At 47.8% G+C, this 18,504-nt stretch overlaps 1 protein-coding gene across 1 annotated transcript in view; it reads left to right on the forward strand.

The window, feature by feature from the left end:
* GTF3A (general transcription factor IIIA) overlaps positions 1-18,504 on the forward strand; it is a 43,074-nt gene that overhangs the window by 13,698 nt on the left and 10,872 nt on the right. Inside the window, exons 2-3 of the mRNA XM_060080298.1 lie at positions 17,594-17,726; positions 17,795-18,007. Coding sequence (XP_059936281.1) covers positions 17,594-17,726; positions 17,795-18,007 — 346 coding nt within the window. The remainder of the gene's footprint in view (positions 1-17,593; positions 17,727-17,794; positions 18,008-18,504) is intronic.

The following is an 18,504-nucleotide window of genomic DNA, read 5'->3' on the forward strand; positions in this document are numbered from 1 at the left end:
AAATATATGAGGTTGTGCTTTTTAAAAGCACAAAGTATGACATATGCTCACATATGTAGAGAGTGTGAGAGCCCTAATTACATGTAATGTGTAAGCACATTCATATGAAGTATTATTTTTTCTTTGGACCTTAGACCGGTGATCTCATGGCTGATACAGACCTATAGGTATTTTACCACACTGATCCAAATATATAAAACACTTATTGTTATCATTAGCATCAAACATGTTTATTTGTTAAATGTTCATTAAATGTCCATTTTGGTTATGCATTGGTCCCTATTGGTCTGGGTGATTATTTGTCTTTGAAAATGGTGACCGGAAATCAATCCTATTTAGCTAAACCTATTACTAATGCCTAGGAAATGCTCTCAATTCCTGGTCCTATAGGTGATGTCTCATCTAACATCTCCCAAATTTCTGGATTGGGCAGAAGTTATAGAAATTTTCAGTTTCTGTTAAGAGTTTTTTCCCTGTGTTTGTATTAATTTAGGCTGTTGTTTCCATAATACATAAGTTTATCCTGAGAAGTGAAATCTGATGAAAATATAGATGGAAACATTTTAATAAGAATTTTATTCCAACTATAGCTATTTGTCTATAGTTATTTGAGGCATATATCAGAGGATTGTTTTCTACTTTAGGTGAAATATCATTTAGCCAACAACTTCTTGTGAACGAATAACATTCTAGGATTCATGGCTAGTCCCCCGCAAGGTGCTGCTAATAGGCCGATTTGCTCAGTTCTTCATTCTGGGAAGGAGGTCCAGCTTCACCCCTCGTCCTCCTCATCCACCAGCCTCAGAAGGGGACTTGGACTAATGGTGTTTACAGACAAATGTACAGCCTGTGGTCCAACGCTGGACACCTGCATAAACTCATAGAAGAGCCTGTGGTTCAAACAGTTTTACATTCTTGGCCGATTGTGGAAACTCCACCCGCACTGCACTGGGGCTGGGGGAAGTTCAGATAAAGCATGTGCACACCCCCTGTCTTACTGGGCTGACAACCTCCCCAGGAAAGAAGCGGAGCGACTACTGTGTTAGGATACCCATCGCACAGGGGAGCAGACGGGGGCACAGAGGGAGCAGGTCCCGGCGGGGATGGCTCCGGAGCCCCTGGGGGACCTGGGCAAGCTGCAAAACCAGACACTTAGTCCATTGCTCCCCGCACCCTGAGACTCACAACGTGAGATGAGCTGAGAGCTAGATCTCCGAGAAGAAAGGGGACATTTAAACCTCATCGATTAAGCCCAGCAAGAAATGCTTCCTCCTCCAGAAACTAAAACGCATTTATCATCCAAAGATCTTTACACGAAGGCAGTTATGTCAATACGCCATCTGGGCACAAAGAAAAGGGTCCATTTGAATGTATGTAAATGCTGTCAGCATTCAGGTTGTTCAAACTGTGGGTGACAGTTGTGTTTCAGCCGGTGCCACCTGCACCCTTACCTCTCCAGTCCCTCTTGGAAACCAATTGCTGCATCTCAAGGTTGCTGTTTCTCCTGACTACAGGAAAGGAAGTTATGAGGCTGGCTGCTTTTTCAGGCTTCTCAGGTCAGGAAGAAGTGATTTAATTTTTCTTGTTCAACCGTTTACTTAATATCTACCATGAGTAGAAGGTACTTATTTAAATATAGCTTTCCTGTAGTGCTTTTCAAAGGGCAGATTTGAGTGCCCAAATCCAGGATGGCTTCCAAATTAATGATTTGTTTGTTTGTTTTTTCAAACGTTTTCTCCCAAGATCAGAGGTGAGGGTTCTTCTGAGAAGAGAATAGTTTCAAAGTCTAGGTACTTCCTTACTGGAAAAGCAGGTGGTGAGAACGGAGGCTGGGAGCAGGTCTGGAAGAGTCTGTATGGAAGGAGACCAGGAAGACGGCAGGACCTCCTCTGAAGGATCCCAGCTCATTCCAACAAAAAAGTGCGAGTGGGAGATGGAGAAAATGTTTTTGTCTGGTTATATTTTTAAATGAATGGGCCCTTGGTGAAAAACATTAAGACCTGTTGTCATTAAGAACTAGATATTATAAAAAATAAAACTTAAAAAATCTCCACACTTGACCGATAAAAGGGCCAGTGCAGTTACCCAGGGTGAAAAAGAACATTTTTAGTCCTTTGATAAAGCACTGCCAGATGTATGAATCATCCATACATATCCTTGGACATGTCCTTTGATATTGGAATCTGAGTTTTATGATCTGCCTGTAATTAAAGTTTTGGGTTAAGTTTTTAATGGAGAGAAAATTAAACACTTTAAAAGCCAACACCTTGTTTCTCAAGATGTAACCCGGGGCGGATTTTTATGGCTGCACTAGGCTTTCAGTCACTGGCTGGCACTTGCTTCCTAATTTTCAAACTGCTTCTAGCTTTTCCTCTTTATGGCAGGGGCTGTGCTTCCGGCGGGGCCGCAAGTGCAGACCTGCCCATTCATCCCCTGTAGACAGGCTCTGCAGCCACAGCTCCATCCTGGTCCCAGGGGCGGGCAGGACTGTGATGAGGGGCAGGGGCTGACACCGAAGGGGGTGGGCCAGGCCTAGAGGCAGCCAAATTAGAAGTTGAAGGAAGTCGAAATGGGAAACAATCACTGTGTCTGAAAGGATAAAGAGTTTCTCTTAAATCACGGCTACCTTCACTGCCACACACGCAAAGGTGGACCAGGCCAGCTGGTGCAGGCTCCCGAGAATCTTCAGGAGCCTTCCAGTCAGTTATTAAACATAGCCATTCTTAATAATAAATGATGTAAGAAAAGAAGGTGGTAATACTCAAAGCTGATCACTTACTATTTGTCTTTTACTGCATTTTACTATCATCTATGTTCTTGAGATTATTTGGGTTATTGTGGAAACCCTATAAGGGTGTATTACTGGGCACCTCTTACCAACCCCACGTTCAGTGATGTTATGTCAGTAGACAGAAACCGGCCTTGGTGGGACTGTGTGCACCACAGAAACTGGCAAGATGCTTGATTCATTGTTAAATCAATCAGGGGTTTATTATAAATCAGGGCCGGATTTATTAGTTTGTTTTTTTTTTTTTTTTTTTTTTTTTTTTGCTGTACGCGGGCCTCTCACTGCTGTGGCCTCTCCCGTTGCGGAGCACAGGCTCCGGACACACAGGCTCCGCGGCCATGGCTCGCGGGCCCAGCCGCTCCGCGGCATGTGGGATCTTCCGGGATCGGGGCACGAACCCGTGTCCCCTGCATCGGCAGGCGGACTCTCAACCACTGCGCCACCAGGGAAGCCCTATTAGTTTGTTGATTGTCTAGACTTAAAGTGATGGAGAAAATGTTAATACTGCAGATTAAACTGGAAAAGTATATTATGTGTATAGCTGTTAAATTGTGAATAGCTGAAAAACTCAAAATGTGTCCTTCCAGTATATGAAAATATTATCTGACGAAGCAAAGAATTCACACACATCATTGATAAATAACTGAAGTTTTGATATAGTCTTTGTTGTTTTACTTTTACTGTTAAACAAAAATCTCAGCTAACAGTTCCGTTGGAACTACATTTGTTCATCAACTGCACGTATAGATTGGCTGTGGATACAAGCAACAAAAATCAACTGAAAGCATTCTGTGAGAATCAACTAGCTAAATGGAATTTACAATCAAGAGTATTACATATTTTTAAAAATTTGTAAATTGTGTCACACATCTACATCAGTAATAATATAAAATAAACCTATATATTATACATTATACAATAATAATGTACAGTAAACCTATATATTATGTACATTATATATACACACACACAACATACACACATTTTTACCCCTGAGAGCTGGTTGCTTAATATCTACTGCATATCACTGTACACACTAGTGCAACATAATGCCAGACTTGTAGAACTCTTAGCAACCCACTTTGACAAACTAAATCCCTTATGGCCTACCTACCTCCATTGGTTTCCATATGACATAGAAAAAGAGCTCCTTGGATACATTCAGCAGAATTATGCACACATTTTTTTAAAAATTTTATTTATTTATTTATGGCTGTGTTGGGTCTTTGTTTCTGTGCGAGGGCTTTCTCTAGTTGTGGCAAGTGGGGGCCACTCCTCATCGCGGTGCGCGGGCCTCTCACTTCGCGGCCTCTCGTTGCGGAGCACAGGCCCCAGACGCGCAGGCTCAGTAATTGTGGCTCACGGGGCCAGCTGCTCCGTGGCATGTGGGATCTTCCCAGACCAGGGCTCGAACCTGTGTCCCCTGCATTGGCAGGCAGATTCTCAACCACTGTGCCACCAGGGAAGCCCCTGCACACATTTTTTTTTAAGATTTAATTTTTATCTGTTTTTGGCTGTGTTGGGTCTTTATTGCTGTGCGTGGGCTTTCTGTAGTTGCGTCAAGCGGGGCTACTCTTGTGGTGCACCAGCTTCTCATTGCAGTGGCTTCTCTTGTTGAGGACCATGGGCTCTAGGCACGTGGGCTTCAGTAGTTGTGGCATGCGGGCTCAGTAGTTGTGGCTCGTGGGCTCTAGAGCGCAGTCTCAATAGTTGTGGCGCACGGGCTTAGTTGCTCCGCGGCATGTGGGATCTTCCCAGAACAGGGATCGAACCAATGTCCCCTGCATTGGCAGGCGGATTCTTGTCCACTGCGCCACCAGGGAAGTCCCTATGCACACTTTTGACTTTGCAGTAGGGGCATTGGTGGTTCACACTGGAACTGCAATGCATTGGTGCGTTACCGTGTAAAGACTGGGAAAGTATAGGCAGATGCTAACGTACCCCTACATACCGCAGGGCTAATCAAACAAGCCACACCAAACTAAGTACACGGTAACAAAGCTAAACCAACAGTAAGTTATAATTTAAAAGCCAGAAAAGCGGCAATTGTAAAGCACAACCTGCTCACGACAGCCTGATAACAAAGTGTTCCTCCCCCAAACTTCAGGAATCCCAGCTATGCTGCAGGCACCCCAGAGCCAGGCCTCGTGGCAGCCAGGCCTCTGGATTGGGGGGACCCTGAGTGGGACTCTCAGTGTATCCAGCCCTGTGGTAATTTTAGTTTGTGAATAATACATTGTGCTAATTCCTAATGACTCACTGTCGGGTCACAAATAGTTAGGCATGAGTCATCTATAAAAGCAAAAGTGTCTGGAATGGCCTGTTATTCATACATGACAAAGGAGGGAAGGACCTGGATTTTGCCTCATTTCCCAGGTGGGCGGTGGGTCATGGAAGCCCCTACCTCACAGGTCCTGGGGCGTTCTGCGGACCCTGTACATCTCACACGTAAACGCTCTCTCCCCCAAATCAGACTCAGACTTGGAGTCCTCGTGTTCAGTCTGGTCTGTGCTGGCAGCCCCTGACGTAAGTGTGGAATCTTTGTGGAAGCGTCACATCCTTCTGGTGGTCATCACAGCACCTCTGGGGCCAAGTCAGTCACAGCAGGTCTCAGGCAGCACCCGGCTACTGTGCTCCAGGTGGAAGGCCTTCCCTGACCGCTGGTCACTACAAAGGCCCCGCTGCACCCCAGATGAGGGGGCGCTTGGGCAGACAGCCCTCCATCCTCCAAATGAGGGCCAAGTGGCCGGTTATCTCTGCTTGGGAAAGTCCGGGTCTGCTTCGTGGTGTGCTTTAAAGAGCTTACCTTTCTGCTTATTTGTTTCTCCTGATTGAAACAGCTTTGGTCCACTGACAAACCGGCACCCGGAACTGATCCAGCAGCCGGACCGCCTCAGCCTCGGTTGAGACTTGACTTGGGGGTTAAAGTTTACACTTTTTGAGAAAGGTAGTAAAACATTAATGATGGGTAAAGTTCTTTCTCTTTTGCCCCATACGTTAACTGGGCTATGCTGTTTGCTCTATAAAGTGAACTGTATTTGCTAAGGGTAATTGAAATCGGCAACACAAACGACCTCCCTGATTTCCTGCTGCTTTTGGCCTCTGTGTCAAGTGAGCATTGCCACGTGTTATGAGGCAGCTGGAAACAGCCTTGTCATGTCCAAGACCCGCTCTTCATCAAGTCCCCGCCACGGGACAAATGCTGCATATTTTGTGAGAACCGCTGGATCAGAGACTGGGGTGCCTCAGATGCAAGGAGCCGCGGGGTTCCCAGAGCTTACACCCCACCCGCAAACGTACGTGCGTGTCCCGTGGTGCACGAGAAATCGGGAGCTGGGGAGTCTGATTGACTTTCATCATTGAAGACTCTGATTTTATTCCTGTCTCCGGCCCCCAGGCTCCTGGGTGACCTTGGACCATGCTTTGGATTTGACATCTAGAATGTGATGTATCTCTTTGTTCAGGAATGTGTTCCCATGCTCAGAGCAGTGCCTGGCACATAGCAGGCACTCAGTAAGTATCTGTTAGACCAACAAATGAATCCTATTACCTATTCCACACTGGCTGCCCATGGCTTTTGTGGCATTTACCATCCCCCTGGGGAGACGTGGCTGTTACATGGCGCACAGGAAACAATGAGACAACCGAAAGAGGCCAGCAGAGCTGGGTGCCGACCCCCGGCACAGCCTGCAGGCCTCCGCAGGGAGTCAGAGGGCTCAGAGGGCTCAGAGGCCCTCGTGGGCCCAGGGCTGAGGCCGGGCAGGTACCTCCGCGTCTGCTGGGCAAAGATCAGGTTGGCCCAGGTTGGGTCTGGACCAGCGTGGAGAAGCAGGAGACATAGTGTGGGTTGCCCTCTGGGTACGGGGAGCACAGCTCATTTTAAAAATTGAGCTGAATTCTGTCTTAGCTGACTTTAAGAGTGTGGCCAAAGCCATCTGTGACAGGTTATCCCCTGATCTGGGCTGGCGATTGTTCCTTTGTGCCTGGAAACACCTACTCCAGCTGAGGCTCTTAGAGTTCCATGGCCTGTGGTCCTGAGGCTTGGCTTTGCTAAGCACAGCCCCGAAGGCCTCCTCTCTCAATGCCAGGCCGGCTGCTGAGCAGGGGCCACATCAGTGGAGGCAACGGAAGCTTCTTCACTCTCCGGGCAGGCATCCCGCATCAGTCACCACATCCTTAAAAAACGTCTCTCGTAACGAGAGTTCAAGTTGGGGGCTTAGGTTTGCTTATTTGAGGGCCGAAGTTTGTGTACAGAAAAGCACACAGGCATCACCAGTCACAGCTGATACGTGTTGGCAAAGCTGTTTATGACAGCCATGCAGACGCAGGTGACATGGGTGCTTGAAGGAGCAGACAGCCCGAGCTCAGGTGGCAGCCGCACTCTGAAAGTCGCCCCCCGTGTGCATTGCGGGCGGGGGGGGGGCTTCTCTCTGCGGGCCTCGAGAACGCAGCACATGCAGCTGTTTGCACCCCAAAATGGCCCCCATGAAATGATCGCTGCTCCCAGGAGCCGCAGCATGAGTCCTGAGGCCTACAAATGGACATTCTGCATCTCGTATCATCTCTGATGAATTAGACGCAGAGTGTGGCTGCACAGCTTTCGACAGCCTTGGACAGCAATCTAATTTATTATTATTTTTCACAACATAAAAATCCAAACCACATGGTTGGGGCAAATAATAAACGTTTGGGGATCATGACTATCCAATGTAGCTGTTTACTTCGATCAAATCACAAACTAATGACCGAATTTGGATTCGATTATGTGCCTATAAAGATAACCGAGGACACAGTGTGGGTAACTGTCCGTCAAAGTCTCTTCTGAAAACAGTGAGCATTATAGCACGCCAATAACATTTTTATCAGGTAGTTAAGTTAATTACCTGTGGTAAATGTGTTAGCGGGACAAGTGTAGATTGCTGTCAACATTTGCCGACCACTTTAAAATGCTTCCCGACCGTGAGGGAGGGATCAAGGGTATGAGAGTATGCAGATGCATTTACACCCGCCCATGTCATATAGAATCGAATACAAGTTTTAGGCTGAAACCTGTGCATCGTTTTTCCACCACAAGATGGCTCTGTATGGTTTCTTCTCAGAAGAAATCTGCGATCGCCTGGCAAATCTGCGTTTGCGAAGTCGCAGCAAGCCCTGCTGCTTGCTGCAATTGTATAGTCAAAACTGGACGGTCCGTTTTTTAAGGACCCTCCATACTGTTCTCCATAGTGGCTGTATCAATTTACATTCCCACCAACAGTGCAGGAGGGCTCCCTTTTCTCCACATCCTAGCCAACATTTGTTATTTGTAGACTTTTGATGATGGCCATTCTGACACGTATGAGGTGATACCTCATTGTGGGTTTGATTTGCATTTCTCTAATAATTAGTAATCCATCAATTCCACTCCTGGTACATTCCCCAAAACCCCAAAACACTGTTTTGAAAATATACATGTACCCCAGTGTTCCTAGAAGCATTATTTACAATAGCCAAGACATGGGAGCAACCCAACTGCCCATCAACAGAGGAATGGATAAAGAAGATGTAAAAAAAAAAAAATATATATATATATATATATTCAATGGAATACTACTCAGTCACAAAAAAGAATGAAGTAATGCCATTTGCAGCAACGTGGCTGGGCCTAGAGAATATTATGCTTAGTGAAATTAGCCAGACAGAGAAAGACAAATACTGTATGATATCACTTATATGTGGAATCTAAAAAAATAAACCAGTGGATATAACAAAAAAGAAACAGACTCACAGATCTAGAAAACAAACTAGTGGTTACCAGTGGGGAGAGGGAAGTAGAGAGGGGCAAGATAGTGTTATGGGATTAAGAGGTATAAACTACTATGTATAAAATAAATAAACTCTAAGGATATATTGTACAGCACAAGGAATGTAGCCAACATTTTACAGTAACTATAAATGGAGTATAATCCTTAAAAATTGTGAATCACTGTGTTATACATCTGAAACTTACATAATATTGTAAATCAACTATACCTCAATAAGAAAGAAAGAAGCAAACAAACAAACAAGCAAACGAATAAACAAACTTGGGCAAATGTTTCACGAGAGTGCTAAGGGCAGAAACCAGAGCATAGGATACAATGAAAGACAGATAAATGGATAAATTGATAAATAAAAAGCATACATGTTTAAAAAGAGAGCAAATTTTAAAAAATTTAAACATGATAGCAGAAGATATAAAAATAAAAAACAGTATAGAATATTTGAAAAACTCAATAGAAAGGTTAGAAGATAAAGCTGGGGCAATCTTCCAGAAAACAGATCAAAAAGAAAAAAAAATAGAAATGAACAGATGAAAACATTATAGGATTTAAGGGCATTATTTAAGAAGTAATCCAAGAAAATCTCTAAAGATTCAGGGCATGGATTTCAGATTACAAGAGTCCACTCTGTGCCCAGCCCAATGGTGAAAACAGGCCACAGCGAGACACAGCTCTGTGTATCCTCGTGAGATGTCAGGACACCAGGAGAAAGAGAGGACCCTCAGAGTTTCCAGTTTCCGTAGCAGGTCCTGGGAGCAGTCAGTCCAGATGGGAACAGGTCAGAAGTGCTCCAGGAGAAATTTCTCCAAGAAGATAAAGCTGCTAGAATGCCTGATGTGTTGGAGCGTGTTGAGAGAAGCTTTAGCTGACTCTTGGCAGTTAGGCTGAATTAGAGATAAGTACAAAAAACACAAAAGACCAGGTAAGCCACGTCAACAAAAAAAAACCAGTCAGCTTTTAAACTCTGGCTAAATTAAAAAGTTTTGCAAGAAGGAAAGAGAAATCACAGTTTACTACCTGGATCAGCTGTTGATAGCACTGATATAATCATATTAGTAAAAATCCTGAAGTCTGGTCTAACCAAAGTTATGGCATAATCCCAGCCATATAACACCATGATTGAGAGCACAGACCCTGAGGCCAGACTGACTAGGTTCAAATCTTCACTCAATCATAATACTCCACTTATGAGCTGTGTGGGTGGGCAGGCTGTTCACTCTGACTTAGTTTCCTTATCTGTAAAATGGGGATCATAACAGAACCTATTGCATAGGGTTTGGGGGGATAATAGATGAATTAATACATGTGAAATGCTTAGAACAATGCCTGGCATGTGGCAAATTCTATATAAGAGTAACCTAGCAGTATTGTTACTTCATAACCATTTAGGAGAATGGAGAAAGTGTGTGTGTGTGTGTGTGTGTGTGTGTGTGTGTGTGTCTGTCTGTCTGTCTGTCTTAATCTTCATGTCCCATAAGGAAAAATCAGTAGAAGGTGCCTAAAACTGAAAAATCAAGAAGTAGCACTATGAAAATGTTATTTAGAGATGTAAAGGAACATACCAAAAAAAAGAAAAAAAGAAAAAAAGCTGAGATGAATGTAAAATTGTTGCTTCTGGAGAACAAGAGGTTGGAGAGAGGCTGGGTGGGGCTGGCAGAGGCCTGTTGTTTTTTGGAATAAACCTTATAAAATGATTTGAATCTCGGTTCGCCAGAGCAGACCCTGAGACTGAGTTTGTGGGCAGGATTTGTGAAGGAAGTGCTCCTAGGGGAACTTAGCAGGGGACAGGGGATGTGGGAGGGGGAGGCAGGGCCAGGCTCCCACCGCTGCAGGCTGGGCTGCTGGGCTGCCTCTCTTACCCCTGGCCAAGGCCAGGTGGGGGGCCTTGCAGCCCCAGGGCGCGCCTCGGGAGTGTTCTGGGTGCTGGTGCCCAGAAGCCTGGTGATAGGCCTGAGAAATGTAAAATTATCTGGGAGGTGGCTTTTAAATCGCTAAAGGTCCTAAAAATCTAGTTCAAAACTCTCCAATTTGCACCTCCAGCCAGACTCTCCCAGACTCCAGGGGTGAGCAATAAACCCAACTCGTCCCCCCCGCGGCTCCTGGAGTCTTCACACCCACCTTCCTGGGAGTATTTGCTGGTTTCTTTTCAGGTACCCAAATACCTCAGTGTGTACTTTCAAGCATGAAGCAAAGGACCATTCGGGGCCAAGTTCTTCCTGAACCCCTGGAATCACGGGGTGCAGACAGCTCCTCCTTCCGCAGGGGGCTTGATGCTGGATGGCTGCCGCTCGGGAAAAGAATGCTCATTATATATGGTCTGCCCCACCCCGTGCAATTAAATAGAAACAACAGTGCTTAATACATTTCAGTACAATTTTAGTACACATTTTAATACAATTATAACACTCAAACAGCACTTTTTTGCAAATATGACCAGCAACAAAAAATTTTTTAATGCTCAGAGTAACTTTGAAAGAGAAACCAGTCCTTTTCATTTTCTCCCAGATTTACATACTTTCATGTATTGCTCGATAGAAGCTTAATGAAGAATTTGTATGTGATGTCATGATTAAAACACAGAAAATCAGGACTTCCCTGGTGGTCCAGTGGTTAAGACTTTGCCTTCCAACTCAAGGGGTGCAGGTTCGATCCCTGGTCGGGGAGCTAAGATCCCACGTGCCTCGTGGCCCAAAAAAACAAAACATAAAAGAGAAGCTATACTGTAACGAATTCGTCAAAAAAAGTCTTAAAAAAAAAACACATAAAATCTTTCTCCACCAACCTTGCTGCAGACAAGGGGCGATCTCACTGTAACACATTTAACCGCTCACCCAGCACTGGCCCAGGCGACTTTGAGGTGTTGGCTCGGAGGCTCCGGGGTGCAGTTCCTGAGCACCACGTGGGGCTGGCCCGGCATCTCACACAGAGGGCCCCAGTTAACAGCTGCAAGAACCAACCTTGAGCCGTTGCATGCAGGTCTGCCCGCCGTGTCGCTCTGTGCCGTCACTGAGAGCATCACAAGTGTCATGACTCTGGGGGGAGGCAAGGACGTCAGCCACTTGCTTGTGGACGAAATGCGTTGTCACAGACCATCCCAGGAAGAGCACACTCCCTTCTGGAAGTACTGCCTCTCCCCGGACGCCCACCCTTTGGGGTTCTGGAGGAGCCACTGCGCTGGAGACAAGCCCCACTGGGAACAGTCACAAACCTCAGACTTGAAATCGTACCACAGAAAGCAACCAAAAGATCGAAAGTTCCAACCAGCATGCCAGCTCCATTAGTCTCAGCTGCCCCAAGTGTTACTTTTGAAAAATCTTTTTCTACTCACCCTCTGGAGCAGGAATTCTTAAGCTGAGTCCACCCTCCATTAAATTGTATGCAGTATCTGCTGAGATGTGTGTGGGTATTTTCTGAGGAGAGGACCCTGGGCATGACGCCCCCTCCCCCCAGTTGTAATGATGGGCTCTAAGGGTGACAAAGGAAGAGCTTTTGGTGTGCAGTGGAGTATATATTTTTTCTACATTTGGTAGAGGAAATACCCATATAAACCAGTTTTTTTTTAACATCTTTATTGGAGTAGAATTGCTTTACAATGTTTTGTTAGTTTCTAGCTTTATAACAAAGTGAATCAGCTATACATATACATATATCCCCATATCCACTGGGTAAAAGAATGACAAAAGGCCTGGAAAAGAGAAGAATGGAACAGAACCGTTTCATTCCTCTGCAGCTGCAAATAGATGAAGGCATTTCCTCTTTTTATGTAGGGGCAGGGACCTACACAGGAGAGGCGGCAGCTGTTTCCACATGCGCTCAAATTCCTGTTTCTAGAAGACTAATACTTGAGACCAGGTAATTTCTCTTCTCCACAGATAAGTGAATATTAATAGAGGTCCTTTTAAGGTTCCGGGGCAAGTTTGTATCATCACAGACATTAGAGCCGTCGTTTTCCAGGATACACTCTGCAGGTTCTGAAACACGGCCCCAGACACCCCAAGGGGCCAGGAGACCCCTGCCCTTCCCATCCTCTCTCCACACAACCCTCTATCTGAAAAGAGATGGTTCCTGTTTCTTCATAGCAGTGTTGGGAAATCTGTAGGCTCCATCGAGAAGAGAGAGTGATACAACCCTGAGAGGAGAGTATGCGAGGAAGTGGGTGGTGGGCAGGTAGGTGTGAGTAATGAAGGAAGCTCAGCGGGGTTGGACCGAGCCGGAGGGGGGCTTGGGCCAAGTGGGAGGGGTGCGAATTGAGGCCGTGCAGGGTACAGTAAGGAGTCGGGGCTTTACCCTAAAGGCTCTAGGACACCACTGAAATCCCTGGCATTTGGGAAGGATCCCTTAGCAGTCGTGTGGAGAAAGGACTGGAGAGGGGGACCCTGGCTGCAGGATGCACCTGGAGATCAGGTGAGATGATGGTGGACTGGACAGAGATGAGGCAGGAAAGGGAGATGGATGGATTCCACCCCTAAGGTAAACCAAGCCGCCATCCATAAATGGGGCGAGGACTCCCGCTCAGCTCTGCCGGAGGCGTCTCTGGGCGCTGGGTGAAAAAAGCTGATGGAGGAAATTATCAAACGCAAAAATCTTGCACCGGCTGTGGGTGGAAACTGTGAGCATTCAAGCACCTGACCCTGTGTGTAATCAGAGAGCAATTAGGTCTCGCTGACTAGATGGAATCTGGCTGCTCCCGGCTCAGATGGGTTTGAAGTGGGCGGGAGTGATTAAGCACCGGCCCGTGGCGGTACCCTGGTGGGGCAATTACAGCTGCAGGAAAATTCAATGATCAGACTGAAGCGAGAGGACGGCTAATTGGAGAAGCCAGGCTGGAACTGCACGGTGAGTGGGCAACCAAGAAGGGAGGTGTCCCGCGTCTCCCACTGTCCACTGATGGTTTCAGGGGAGGTCGTGGCGGGGTGGGGGGTGGTCCAAGAACAGATGCTGCAAGAGGGCGAGGACTCTGCTGACACAGGAGCAAGGACAAAGGTACAGGTGATGCCTGGGGGACCTCTCCTGACTGGTTAGATGATCAGTGACCCCGGAGGCTCCCTGAGGGACGGGGGAGACGGGCTATATTGAGGATGTGGCCGAGGGGTGGAATCTCTCTTGCTCAATCCTACCTTGGCCATCCTTGGGCTGACCTTGGCTCATTCACTTTTGGTTTGAGCCAATATTTGAGAACCTAGTGTCAGTAACAGTTTACAGATGGCTAGCACTTGATGGTGGGCAAAGGTGTTTTACGTGTATTTTCTTGTTAATCCTCACAATCTGTGAAGTAGGTACTATTGTCCTCAGTTGGCTGATGAAGAACTGAGGCTCAGAGAGGTCAGTTAACTCGCCAGGTTCCCATATGATGCCCATAACAACTGTGAGAGGAAGGCAGGGTCTCCTCGATTTCACACACTAGGCGAAGCAGGTTGCGGAGAGTTGCCCCAAGTCACACTCAAGTAGTTAGTGGCAATTGGGGCTGAATCCAAAAGTCTGTCTCAGCATGCCTGTAAAAGAAGGAACGGAGCTTCAAGTTAAAGGTGGGTTTCAGGGATGATGTCCTGGTGCTTTGCTTGATCTGCTAGGACAGTGGCCCTAGCTGACCACCTTGGCCGTGCTGGACCAAACCGGGGGAAGTAAACATTAGAAGATAAGAAGAAAATCGGGATTAAAGGGCCCACATATTGAAGGGTAGTCCACGTTCAAGCTATTTTGTCCAGTTATCACCGTAACTACATGGCGTTCTTGTCACACTGTGTGATTTTTGGATAGGAAGAGACTTGTGTGATGGTTGGATGCTGGGTCAGAGCCCCCCTCCTGTCAGAACTCTCTTTGTTCAGATGCCCTCTCCTTAGTGTGAGTTCAGGACTACCAGGTCTAGAGTTATATTGTGTAATGTAATTATGCGTTAGTTATGCTGCATGACAAATCACCCCCAAATTTAGTGGCGTAAACAAACACACACTTATTATCTCACAACTTTTGCAGGTCAGGAATCTGGGCATGGCTTACCCAGGTTCTCTGCTTCAGGGTCTCTCCCAGGCTGCAATGAAGGAGTCAGCCAGGGTTAGGGTCTCATCCCAAGGTTTGGCTGGGGCAGGATCTGCTTCTAAGCTCACATGGTCGTCAGCAGGATTCAGTTCCTCCAGGGCTGCTGGACTGAGGGCCTCAGTTCCTAGTTGGCTGTTGGCCACCCTCAGTTCTTTGCCCTGTGGGTTTCTCCAGTGTGGTTGCTGTCTTGTCACAGGGCACAAGCCCAGAAGGGAATGAAGGTCTGTTAGGAAGGTGAAAGCCCCAGTGTTTGTAACCTAATCACATCCCATCATCTTTGCCTTATGCTATTAGTTAGAAACAATTCACAGGGTCCAGTCTATCCCAAGACGGGGTGGGTAATCACACAAGGATGTGAATACCAGTAAGCCGTGTTCACTGGAAGCCGTCAGAGCGGCCTGCCAACCACAACTCAAGGGTAAGAATAGAAGGCATAAGCCAGCAGCAAGTGGGGAAAAAAATAAAGGCTACTAATTTTTGATTACTTACTATGTTGAGCCCTGAGCTAAGCACCTCACATGAATTAATTGTGTCACATAAATCTCCCAGCAACACTGTGGCATAGATATCATTATCCCCATTGTACAGATAACACACACTTCAGAGGAATTAAATAACTCTCTCGAGGCCAAATAGTAAATGGTAGAGCCAGGATTCAGAGTTGGGTTGCCAAACTACCAAGCCCATTCGGGGCCTGGAGGGGGCCTGAGCCCGGGGACCCCATTTCCCACCTGAGTGCTTTTACCTGAATTGTAGGAATAATAGCTAAGAGGAATAAAAATGCTTTGCAAATGCCAGTCTTGCAAACTTAAATCTAGAAAGTCTCAGGTGTTTTACGGAGAGATTAGAGGCAGGAGAGTGTTAAGGTAGGAAAGCGGTTGAGAGGCTGGGAGGGAATGGACAGGCAGGTGCACAAGTCGGCCAGGCCAGGGATGGGCAGATGGAAGGAGAGGGGACAGGGGCTGATTGCACTGGTGCGGGTGGGGCCCAAGAGACATCCTTTTCAGAAGCTCCTGGTGACTCCAGTGTGCTGCCAGGGTGAGAACCACTGTTCTACATTTTCGTGGGTGGCAGACAGGGTCACACTGCCAATGGCAAGAAAGGCAGGGAGCAGGCGGGAGGGAGGGAGTGTAACCAGGTGGAGATGGTAAGATTGTTTCACTTGCAAATAACGTTGAGTTGGAGGTGGCTGCTTGATGCTTTTTACTTTAGTAAAAAAAAAAAAAAGAAAAATCCACTCATTTAGAAACGTGGGATGTTGAAAACACATTGAAGAGTAAACTGCAGAGAGGGTAGAGGTGGACGATGGATCAGTTCATAGGAAAGAAAGAAAAAGAAAGAAAAGGCACGGCCTGGATTGTATCAGCTTCTTTACATGCAGAGTTGTTGGGAGAGCTAAGAGTTGCTGGTAAATGTGCTTGGCTCAGCGGGCGGCACGTAGTAAATGGAACTATCGGTTAATACAATCGCATTCACTCCAAGAATGATTCCAATGGTCCAGCTTAAAGGTAAGAAAAGAGATTCAAAGAACCTTATCCAACGTCCTACAGGGAGTAAATGCAGACCTAGACCTCAAAGTCTGTGCTCCCCGCTACAACACCTCACACCAGAGGGCTGAGCACGAAGACGTGGGTACCAAGAAGAAGGTGTGAAGAACAGTTGGTTAAGGAGACGGGAGAAGTTGGGAAGGCAGGAGCAGAGGCACGGGGCACGGTGCGCGTCAGGAGGCCAAGAGCAGGGCGGAAGAGGAAGAGGTTTACCATGCGACCCCGTCACGGCCAGGGGGCAGCGGAATGTGGAGGAGGTATCCGGAACCGGCACCAGGGAAACCATTTAAGATGTGCAGAATTGTAGGAGGGATGTCTGCGGACTTGTCCCCCGAAGAGGGGTTGGACCAGCAAAGGAGAAAAGCAGCCTGTGGATGCGTGTCCCAGACTCCCTCTCCCAGCCCTCATGACACTCGACAAGACAGGCCATTATCCTCGTGGGAGTCCTGGTTTGTTTTCAGAACTGCACTTCTTTGCAGGGACTGCTCATCACCATCAGACAAGGGCTTGCCAAATGATTCAAAGTGATGCGGTTTGTGGAAAGTACACACCTGGGGGAACATCAGACTATCCTGTCATTGTTATCCTCATCCAAGGATGTCCTTTAAACATGTGGTCCCCATAAACAAAGATACCCATACCATTTAAGCCTCTGAACAGTGCTTCTCAAATTCCAGTGTGCGTCAGATCACCTGGAGACCTCTCCGATTCAAGCAGGTCCGAGGTTCCGATTTCTAACGAACGATGCTGCTGACCCGAAGACCACACTCTGAGCAGCAAGGCCTCAGGGCAATGGTCCCCAGACTTGTCTGAACGTTGGAATCACCTGGGGAATTTCCAGACTATGGATTCCCGTTCCCCACCGACAGAAACTGTGATTTAATTGGTCCGGTATATGCTCTGGGCTTGGAAGTTTTAAAAGGTCTCCACGTGATTTTAAGCAAGTTTAGGATGCACTGCCAGGGGGCTTGCAGAGGGAGCATGTAGAGAGCTTGCGGGAAATGAATCCATAAAGAAGACAAACCCAGCATGTAGTAAGAACTGGATAGTTTAGATCATGCAAGGGTAGTACTTTGAAAAGGGTGGTGGCGGATGGGAACACATTTTTTTTTTTTACATCTTTATTGGAGTGTAATTGCTTAACAATGGTGTGTTAGTTTCTGCTTTATAACAAAGTGAGTCAGTTATACATATACATATGTTCCCATATCCCCTCCCTCTTGCGTCTCCCTCCCACCCTCCCTATCCCACCCCTCCAGGCGGTCACAAAGCACCGAGCTGATCTCCCTGTGCTATGCGGATGGGAACACATTTAACAGTCGCCTCGGGGTCCATCACAAGGCCTGCGACTCGCGGGCACCTTTTGCTGGGGTGAGGATGAGGGCTTGGCCACTTTTTCCTCGCTTCCGCTCCTGCCCCAGGGCGGGAGGGGCGGGGAGCTTTCAGAGCATGCGCGAACGCAGGCCGGCGAGGGGCTTCTCGGAGCATGCGCGACTGCGCCGGCGCTCCAGCCCCGCCCCGCCGGGGCCGCGCTACCGGAAGTGCAGTCGGACCGCGCGTAGGATCTCCCGGAGCGGTCGGTCGGCCTCGGTTCGCGGCACGTGGCTCAGCACGTGGCCTAGTGCCTGACCCCGGGCACCCTGGAGCCGCCGGCCTCTGTCGCCGAGGCGGTGTCGTCCCTGACCATCGCCGACGCGTTCGTCGCGGCCGGCGAGAGCCTAGCCCCGCCGCCCCCGGCGCCCCCTCAGAGGTTCATCTGCTCCTTCCCCGACTGCAGCGCCAATTACAACAAGGCCTGGAAACTAGACGCGCACCTGTGCAAGCACACGGGGGAGGTAACGAGGCCGAAGGCGTGGCCGCGGGGGGCGTGGCGTCCAGGCCGGGGGACTAGTGGTGCGGTGCGCGCCAGGTGGGCGCTGCCCGAAGGTCCCGCGCGTGGGTGCGCAGACGCGTTCAGCTTTGGCCCCCGGGACCACACAAGCGAACAAGCCATGCCTTAGGGCAGGGAAGGACTGGGGAGGTAGACACGGAGTTCTAGGACCGAGATATCCTTGCCGTGGGCTCAGGGCTCACTAAGCAACACCTTCCCCTTCTTTGACCTTGAGTGGTGGCCAGTCACCACGTCCCCATAACGTGTAAATATTTGCAAGGTTGGAATACTCTCTCCCACGCCCACCCCCAACCTGCCTTAAAAGGCCCCGCCTCCTGGGACCGGAATAGAGGAGAACTTTAGAGCACTGGAGGTTTGCAAGCAGCATGTGTTCGTTCATTCATAGTTCAGTACCGTCCTGGCCCGGAGAGCAGCAGTTACGACAGGCAAGGCTTCTGCCGT

The sequence above is a fragment of the Mesoplodon densirostris genome, chromosome 17 (assembly GCF_025265405.1).
Source record: "Mesoplodon densirostris isolate mMesDen1 chromosome 17, mMesDen1 primary haplotype, whole genome shotgun sequence".
Classification (NCBI taxonomy): Eukaryota; Metazoa; Chordata; class Mammalia; order Artiodactyla; family Ziphiidae; genus Mesoplodon; species Mesoplodon densirostris.